Source organism: Solanum verrucosum, unplaced genomic scaffold (assembly GCF_900185275.1).
Source record: "Solanum verrucosum unplaced genomic scaffold, falcon-dt-bn FXZP01000068.1, whole genome shotgun sequence".
Taxonomy (NCBI): Eukaryota; Viridiplantae; Streptophyta; class Magnoliopsida; order Solanales; family Solanaceae; genus Solanum; species Solanum verrucosum.
Window position 1 is genome coordinate 264,859 of NW_026020085.1, and position 9,880 is coordinate 274,738.

Below are 9,880 nucleotides of genomic sequence, written 5' to 3' on the forward strand. Positions count from 1 at the left end.
ATTTTTGGAATAAATATGCCTTTGTCTTTTGTTAGGAGCCAACTCGAAGTTTGAAATATCCAATCCAATATATGCATCAAGTTATATTTTCATGTAACTTTATTTCTAAAAGCGTTCAAAGGAGTATATTAATTATTTTCCCTTACTTTCTTTACATGTGATATTGGCGGAGTCCATTTTCATCGCCTCCTTGCATTTTTCAAGTTGTCGAGTCAACCACGATTTCATTCAGATGGAAAAGGAAGTTTATATACTGGTCTCAGAGGTGATCTATGAGTCAGAATACATACAATATGCAGGATATACACTTGATATACATTAGATACGTATATGATACACAACAGAAATTAGCTGAAGGCCCAAAGTGCAGCCGCAGTTCTTCAGAGAGTTGAATTTTGGTTGGAGCCCAAGTCATTTTCAGCAACCAGACTTTGACCAAGTCCATTAATTTTTAGTTATTTGTATTTATTTGTTTATTTATTTTATATTTTTGGTATAATTTATTTGTTTGTTTTTATTTTTGAATGTATTAGCTCTAACCTTAAAATTTTAAATTAACTTAATTAAATCCCTTTGAGATAAATCACATTTTGTTATGATAATTTACTATTTTAAATAATTTTATTTGATAGTCTTTCTTTACTTGGCCATTTTTCGATTAAGTTGTACTTTCTTTCTAAAATATTTCAAATGTTCAAATTAATTCTCTTTTAAATTGCTTTAAATGCCTTTTTTAAAAATAATTTTCGCCAAAAAGTTAAGTAATTAAAATTTTAAATTGTTGGATAATTGTATGTTAGTGGTCCTTTGAGTTTTAATATCTTCTCAAAGTGGAAATTGAAATCTCTTACTTTTTTCTCTAAATTTTTAACACTTAAATTTGATAGAGTTTTTTGAATTAATAAATTTAATTTTGTTTAAACAATTAAGTGATGACTTTTTAAATATGATTTTCCCCGTAAAAAGTTGAAATTTTTAAACATCTCTTTTCGACACATAACACTGACGGCGCAAAGCACGATTTTTTTTATAACTAATATAAAAATAAATACTACAATACAGAAATTTGGGAGTTATTTGATATTTTTTATGTGTTCTTGGTATTCTTGAGAAACGAGAAGTAAAAACAGTATATTCGATCTAAAACTCCAAGTGAAAAGTGTTAAAAGTTGTTTGGGTTGTAAAAATTGGTTTTGCAAAATCAGAGTAGAAAAAAATGGCTAAGATGAGCCTTTTCAAAAACGGCAATGAGATAAATGAACAAAAAATTTAAATAAATAATGTAAAAGAGGCTTTTCTAAAAAGTTAAATGTAATATTTGAGCTTTTTCCATAAATAAAATAATAAATATATTTTATGGTATAGTGTTTTTGCTAAAGTCCAAAAATCACATGGAGACAAAATGGATGAAGCCTAAAGGAGGTGAATGGTGATAGAGATAAGATTAAGGTGATGAAGCTTTTCATTTGTATCTAACTTCTAAAGAGAGAAATTTAAAGTTCATTTGTCTAAGTTTTTTTCTTAATTTGTTGTTATGGCAGATAGTAAAGAAGCAGCACAAGTTATATCAATTACCATATACCCACTCAAATCATGCCGTGGTATTTCAGTTCCTGAAGCAGCCCTTTCTTCTACTGGTATACTTCAATTTCCATTCACTTTTTATGGGAGTCTCCTGGTGTTACAGTAATCAAAGCTTTACCTTAATAAAAACCCCATTTTGAATCTTGATCTTTTGCAACACACAGTGTATTACCGTTTCTTGATTAATACTCTCTCTGTCCGTCCACTTTTAAATTGACATACCTATTAAAAAAATAGTTAATGACATAATAATTTTATCGTTTTACCCCTATTAATTATGAAGTGTGAATTAAAAACTTAAAATTGTCAAAAAATTTAAACTTTTTCAAAGTAATTAATTGAGGATATAATAGATAAAAAAAATAATTTTTCTTGATTTATCAAAATAGACAAGTAATTAAAAAAAAAAAAAAAAAAAAGTAATTAGGAACGAGGGAGTGCTTCCTCAGTTTTATATTAGATGAAGTTGTTAGACCTTTGGGATACGATGCTGCTGAATTATTATTCCTTCCTGGGGTGTTTTTACCTTTTTCACATTGGTCCAAAAAAGTGATCAAGAAAGTATTAATTGTCTTTGTTATCAATTTATCTTGTTTAGATAAGTGGGGTTTTACATGATCAAACAACTATATTATACTATATCTTTTATACATTTTTAATTGTCATGATTTCTTTTTTGTAGAGTCAAACTATAAGATTAGGATATATTTTTTTATATATATAAAAATTTGCAATTTATAGTACTGTTTGTATAGTTTTTAAATATCTAAATTTTTTGTTTAAAATATTGAACTAATATAATCTAATTTAACTTTGAAATTAGTTAAATTGACTTTCAAAAAGCATAACATGACAAATAAAAATGGACGGAGATAGTAGTATTTAAGGGTAAATTAGTAAAACACTTGTTACTTTACATTTCTTAAGGTGTTCGCCAAATCTAAAAGCACCATTTAATATGGACAGGAGGGAGTAGAAGAGTAATCTGCTTTTCTATCTACTTGGTCAACTGAATTTGAAAGCTGATTCCTAACCAATTGACTGCTTTGTGTTGGAATTAGCCCTCTGATTTTACCTTTTACAATAATAAATTTGGTGATAGGATGATTTTTGATAGCATTAACACTCAATCCAACTTGAACCCTCGGCAAAGATGATGACTTACTGTCTATGTTGATCAGAATCTCTAAAAATGTTGTTGTTGTCATGTCGAATCCTCCAAAAATACATTACTTTTGAAGGATTTGACATGCACTTACATCCATTGATATCATTGAAGAGTCCGCGCAACATCACTTACTATTTTAAATAATAACGTTTTGTCGTAAAAAAGAAGAAGAAGCAATATCGCTTACTATTATTTAACTTCAATTTTTTCTTTTTCAGTCAGAATCATCCCAAATTAGTATATAACCCTTTTGACCTGCTCAAAGTATAATAGGTTAGCTAGGTAATTGATGATTATGGGAGTGTCATAATTGGGTGAATCCAAAAGGATTCATCAAAGTTTTGTGCTTAAATGGGCTAAAAGAGTGAACCAAACAAGTTAATTGTCAAATGAAGTGGCTGATTCCTTTAGAGATCAAAGAATAGCAGATGTTTCTATACAGTTATGTCAGGTTAGGCCACACCGCTAAGTTGCAACAAACTTTCCATATGTAACGGCAAGGATTGGCAATGGCATATGATTATTTTCCTAAGTTGCATGTTTAGGGTGGATTGTGGTACATGATGCCTGGCTTACACTTAATAATTTGATGAAAAGTGGGTTCACATCTTTAGTCCATCGCGAATGTGGCATAAGGCCCACGAACGCGATGGCTAGACACCCAGGCCTCCGCGAACGCGGCACTGGCCTCGCGAACACGGAGACAAGGACCACTAGTCACCACAATGTGGCATGAAGCCCGCGAATGTGAAGGGGAAAAGTGGTCGCACCAGCTGATGCATAAGTCGCCTTTCTGAACTTTTGACCGAAGTCAACCGTTCAAGTTTCAAAAGTTTCAAAACACGGAAACTTGCACAAAAACCAAAAGAACGACCAGATGATCGAACTGTTAATTCCAGCAAGTTATAAATGACTTGAGATCGTTATAGAAACACTCTAAATGATGAAAAGAAGGCAATAAGATGGAAATGACCTGGACGGTCATTACAGAAGTCAAACCCCATTTGACAAATAATTTGATAAGTAAGGGGAAACCGTAAACTTTTGACCAAAAGAAGCGAGCGTGAACCACTTGGAGGTCTCTATCGGAGGATTCCTCAATTTTATGTAAATCTTGATCATTTCCACTTAAGCATATCAAGGTTTGAATTCTCAATTCAGCCAACCTGTCTCATAATTTTGTTTGACTCACCAATGCCTAGTAATCTTCAAACTGATTGACCATTTAGTTAAAATATTGTCCTGGCCTGTAGTCAACAATAGAAGAAAAATAAAAGTATTACCATGTAGAGACTGCATCATTTTGTATTATTACATTCTCCATTAGCATGTAGGCGTATGATGCAAAATCATTGATGATTTAGACTGCTATGTATTTGAGTAACTTCATATGGTTGGTAGCATGTCTGTATTATAACAAATTTTGCAAAAAATGAACATCTCAGTGAGATATTATAACCCAATGCTTCAAATAAATAGTACACAAAAATTTCATACTAATTTCTTGAGCTCAACAATCAATTCTTACGCTTCGTTTTTCTCAGGATTTCGATGGGATCGGCAGTGGATCGTTGTGAACTCCAAAGGTAGAGCATGTACTCAAAGAGTAGAGCCATCGCTTGCTCTGGTTGAGGTTGAACTGCCAAATGAGGCATTATCAGAGGGCTGGGAACCAAATCCAAGCTCATTTTTAGGTTAGTGAGAATATGTTTTATGATTCTTGGTTTCTATTACTTTGCATTTCTTGATACTTAACAGAAAAGAAAAAAGGAAACAACATATCTTTCGAGGCATTCTGTAAACTCCAAGACTAAGGTAATTATAATCGCAAAAAATGTAAAACTTTTGTTGGTGTTTTTTTATAATGCCGTAGCAAAAAGGGTTGACAGTATTGAATGAAAAATGTCGAGAAAATGATCAAAATGATCCTTAATGTATGGGAGTTGAAGTGTTTTGGTCCTTTATATATACCGCTTAATAGATATAGTCCTTAATGTATGTAAAATATGATATTTTGGTCATAAACCTAAAATTTAATAATTATTCGTTAACTTTAACGGGAAAAACTAAAAAAAGCATCCTCCACCTCTCTCGTCCTTTCTTCCTCGGCGTTGCTGCTTCTGCGATTGAATTTCAATGTTCTTTTTTTCCAAATTGTTTCACAATTGGTTCCAAACAAAAATTAATTTTCTTTTATTTATAAGCAGCATATATTTTAAATTGATTATGAAAATTCATAAAGTAGTATTGAGTGTCGTGTTTGTTTATCAGGTCTGCCCAATTTCTCCTAAAAATTTATCAAATTTCACCCCATGGATCGATTTCTGATTCTAAATCGTGATCTTAAACTTGATTCTTGTTGTAAGTTGGTCAAATTATTTTTTTCTCTTTAATCCCCTTCATGATCAATCTCTAGTTTTCTCTGGGAGTGCGTGGGTGTTTCTTAAATTTTTGAATTGTTTTGTTGAAATCCATGTCGTGGTAGAAGCAGTAGCATAAAAACCTTTCGATTTCTGCTAATTCTCTTCTCGTTGTACCATGTACATGACGATAGCAAATGCACCATCGCCGAGAGTTAGTTGAGTTATGGAAATCCCTTGAGAGAAGGAACAGGGAGGAAGAAAGGAGGAGAGAGTAGAGGTTTTGAGTTTTTCTGTTAAACTTTAACGGATATTGTTAAGTTTTAGGGTTAGGACCAAAATGATCACATTTTATATAAATTAAGGACTATATCTATTAAGTGGTATATATAAAGGACCAAAACACTTTAACCCCTATACATTAAGGATCATTTTGATCATTTTCTCAAAAATGTCTTTCAATATTTTTCTGAAGCATACAGGACTTTAAATAGCCACTTACAAAAAAAAATTGCATGATTCAAAATTTAATAACAAAAATATCTCAACAAACTAAAACAACCTAATAGGAATTTAAAATTCATATTCATCCTAAGGCGAAGTAACTTATTATGCTAAATATTAATGCAGTAACTAAAAGCAAACACAAAATTGCATTTCCTAAGCTTCATCATATCTTTTAAGGGCCTCAAATTGAGGCATTACGTAAACTCCAAAATAAGGCAATTATGATCACAAAAGAAGCGATCTCACTAGTATCGACTTCACCTTTTCTGATAGTGATAAGAGCTCCTGGTATGGATGTGCTTAAAGTCCCACTGGCTGAACCATCTGAAGTAGCAAACGGTGTCTCCGTGTGGGAATGGTCTGGCTCTGCTTTGGATGAAGGAGATGAAGCATCAAAGTGGTTCTCCAAATATCTAGGGAAACCTAGTCGTCTCGTAGTTTCAATGAAGGTATGCTCCTATGTCCCCTTTGTAACCCACCAAAAAATCATCTGATAATTTGTATCTTTATTATATTGCATTTAACCTTGAAATGCTTTAGAATTACTTGACGTTAGAACCTTCAACCCAGACACATAAGGGCTTGGAGAGTGCGGTTGAACGAATTCTAACACTGTTCTTTTGGCATGCGCGTTAATGACTTGTATTATCTCTATCTGTGTATTTTCACTTTCTAGATGCTTGTGGCACTGTAACCAGAGAGTTAACGGTGACTAAATGAGTTATCAAATCTGCATATAAGAGTTTAGGGTTTGATGTCTTGGGAAGCCTGTATTTAGTCTAGAAATAGAACTATCTCAGAAATACTAATGATCTCTAGACGACTCTACTGTCATCGACTCCGTAGTCTAGTCACATCTTATTTAAAGTTTGTTCTCGAACATTCAATCATATACTCTCTGTGTCACATTTTATGTGCCACTCTATTCATGTTACTCTGTCCACAAAAGAATGACACGTTCTATACTTGAAAGTAGTATAACTTTAAACTTCCCAATTTACTCTTTAATGACATGCTTTTTAGGCTCTAAAATCTCATAGCATATTTAAGGCCACCAGAGCCAGAATTTTTAATTTATAGATTTTGTACATATTAAATGAATTTTCTAACATATTGACAGGGTTTGAGCTAAAGCTACTAAGTTCTGTCAAATCCGTTGCCACTATTGCGAGTCCTCCCCTAAGACCACAAGTACCAAAAGTTTTTGTTTCTTTGTTATACTCTGTACTCAATCAAACTATGCCATATAAATTGAAATGGAGAAAGTAGTTAAAGATGTGTGCATCCGGAAAATAAGGGATGTGCTCAGCCGTAGTCATTTCACTAATTTTTTTGCTCATGCAGTATCACAGTCTAGACCTACCGACCCTAACTATGCTCCTGGGTACAAAATAAAATTTAATGATGCATATCCCTTCCTCCTTATATCCCAGGTTAGCATTTAATTATCCTAAAGATGAAATTTTATCTCTCATTAATTTAAAAAAAAATAAAAAATCTAAAGTTGTTTCCTTTTTCTTGGCAGAAATCACTGGATGTATTAAACGAGCAACTCAAGGAGCCTGTGTCAATCAACCGCTTCAGACCAAAGTATCTTCTATTTCTTATTCAATCATTTAGAGAGAGAAATGAATCTATATATAGTGATTATATATACTAAAGGAACTTCCTTAGAGTTGATGTAGCAGCGTTCATCAAGAACTTAATAATTGCTTCAACATGACCCCTCTACATGGTGTACTTGTTAAGATGATGGCGTTGGCTTCTTTGGGCCAAATACTCCTCTGATTATATGAATCTTTATATTGAACCTGTGTCTTTTGCTGAAAATCCCATAATTGATCATTATTGTTTTCTTGGTTGTTAACATAAATAATATTTATTCTGTTCTTGCATCAATCGTAACCTTCAACTGTTGGAAACATGCATACAGTATCCTCATTGACGGATCTAATCCATTTTGTGAAGATTTATGGAAGGATGTCAAAATAGGTGAAAATACATTCCATAGCACAGAGTTATGCTATCGCTGCAAGGTAAAGGTTATCCTTTCTCTAAATCTCGATGATAACCATTATTTAGGGGATTTTTAATTGTTGAAGATTCAAGGAATGCGATAATATATTTAGTATACGTGTGAATAAGATACCCCATAACCCCATAATATATTTCATCTTCTTTTTAAGAAATTGAAGTGTCCACCTTTTCAGATTTGCATACGCATTAAGAAGTTGTTGTCGAATGAGAGTAGTGTTTTGCAAAAGTTACATAGAAATTTGATCAATCTATGTCTTCCTTAAGATGGCTAGTAGATGATCATTGTGCGTTAACTTGCATAGTAATTGAAGAGAAAATATACAAATTCAAACCAATGAATGGTGAGCCTATTCAATCAAGATTATTATCAGTAGAAGGTACATCATGCTGAAATATTGCTATCAAATGAATTTCAAAAGTAATATTCGAACAATTTTAATAATGTATTTTTTTAATATATCAAGTATTTCAAAATATTTCATTTTCTAAAATTTTTGCCTTCTTTCTAAGAAACTGTAGCCTCCACCTTATTACACTACTAAAAAATTGTCAAAAAACGACGGCCAAAAGCGACGGACTGCGTCGCTTTTTTGGTCAAAATCGACGGAAAAGCGACGTAATCACTTCCGTCGCTTTTTAGCTCGACGCATTTCAAAAAGCGACGGACAACGTCGTTTTTAAAAAGTGACGGATTACGTCGCTAAAAAAGCGACGGACTGCGTCGCTTTTAGAGACGGACTGCGTCTCTTTTAGCGATGGACTGAGTCGTTTTTTTACTTTCTTTTTTTTTGAATTTTTTTAAAAAAAGCGACGGACTGCGACGCTTTATTTTAATTTTTATTTTTATAATTTCTAAAGGGCGACACTGTCTGTCGCTTTTCTGGAAATTTTATTTTTAAAAACCCAAAAAAGCGACGGACAAAACCACGCTGTCCGTCGCTTTTTCTGCAATATTTTTGACAGTAGCAGCTCGCAGCTTCTGCTGCCCACCTACAAATGCAATTCAATTCAATTCTACACTATTCAGCCCAATCAAACACACACAATTATAAACAATCTAAACAAAACATAAAACAACAAACTTAAAATAACATTCAAAAGTATCTAAATCATAAATTAAAGACTTATAAAGTCTTTAAAATTCTTTTTAAAATTTCAAAAAGTTCATAAATATCCAGAGATCTAAACTAGGGAGTGAGATCTACATAATCATCCTCATCACTCTCGTCGTCGGTGCCATCGGGAGCCAAAGTAGTAGGTCGACGAGTGAGTTTCATCACTTGTTCTTTGATTTGCTGAACGGTCTCACTCATGCTTTGTTGTTCAGCTACTTTTTTCCGCTCCAACTTTGCTAGTGCCGCTGTAAGTTTAGTTATTTGATCCGACATAGCAGCAATTTGAACATCGTCAAGTGCCTCAGCGTGACGTGACGATCCAATACCTTCTAAGCCTGACTGAAGGCATCTAACATCGTTGCGAGAGCCTAGACCATAGCATCTACCCTTGTGTGTCCCCCCTACCACTTTTTCTTTCCAAATCTGAGTGGACAGTTCAGGTGTCAATTGAACCGAACTATCTAGATTCTCAGCGACGTACTTATGAAAGTCATTCTGCATATTAAATATAAATATTGACATCAATATATATACATATCATAAATATATTCACTATTGATATATATTATTCATATTAAATAACTTACAAAAGTTCGTTCGGCCCTTTCTTCCACCCACACATCCGGATCCGACTCATTTTCTTTCTTCCTGACATGAGTCTTTTTGAAAACCTCTGGTTCAATGGGAGTGCATCCCAATTCTTTTTCCTATAAATAAAAACTGAAATTTATAACGATATATATGTATCAACTAATTATTTATTTAAAAGTTTGAATTAGAACTTACCATCTCTCGTGCAATTGTTCCAACCGTCTTTGCACCTCCGGTGTGCAACGAGCCACCTTTAAGACTGCCTCTAGCCATTTTGGCTTGATCTGATATTGCCTTAAACTTGTCTGTGTTCCAATACTGACCCAATTCATCAAAAACATGAGGCAACATCCAACCGGGACGTTCACCACTATCCCGAACGCTCTTTAGCCAGCTAGACAGTCTGGTGGATGCCTTCCTCTCAAATGTGGTCCCAATGACCAAATTGTACCTCGACTCCCAAGTACACATAGTCTGAAAAAAATTGAATAACGTTAATTAAATCGATAGTAAAAAAA

At 33.3% G+C, this 9,880-nt stretch overlaps 1 protein-coding gene across 1 annotated transcript; it reads left to right on the forward strand.

The window, feature by feature from the left end:
- The first annotated feature begins 1,470 nt into the window (after window positions 1-1,470).
- Window positions 1,471-7,718, forward strand: LOC125824276 (uncharacterized). Its single transcript, XM_049503622.1, has 7 exons — window positions 1,471-1,637; window positions 4,297-4,446; window positions 5,893-6,096; window positions 6,740-6,810; window positions 6,882-7,052; window positions 7,145-7,209; window positions 7,553-7,718. The coding sequence occupies exons 1-7, from the start codon at window positions 1,535-1,537 to the stop codon at window positions 7,710-7,712; spliced, it is 924 nt and encodes a 307-aa protein (XP_049359579.1). The 5' UTR covers window positions 1,471-1,534; the 3' UTR covers window positions 7,713-7,718.
- The last annotated feature ends 2,162 nt before the right edge of the window (window positions 7,719-9,880 follow it).

What these genes read in the sequence shown, in the direction of transcription:
- LOC125824276 (XM_049503622.1), top strand. Translation starts at nt 1,535, where the DNA reads ATGGCAGATAGTAAAGAAGCAGCACAAGTTATATCAATTACCATATAC. An exon ending in GTCCTCCCCTAAGACCACAA is followed by an intron (nt 6,811 to 6,881) that starts GTACCAAAAGTT and finishes ATTGAAATGGAG; the next exon opens with AAAGTAGTTAAAGATGTGTG. An exon ending in CCTTCCTCCTTATATCCCAG is followed by an intron (nt 7,053 to 7,144) that starts GTTAGCATTTAA and finishes TTTTCTTGGCAG; the next exon opens with AAATCACTGGATGTATTAAA.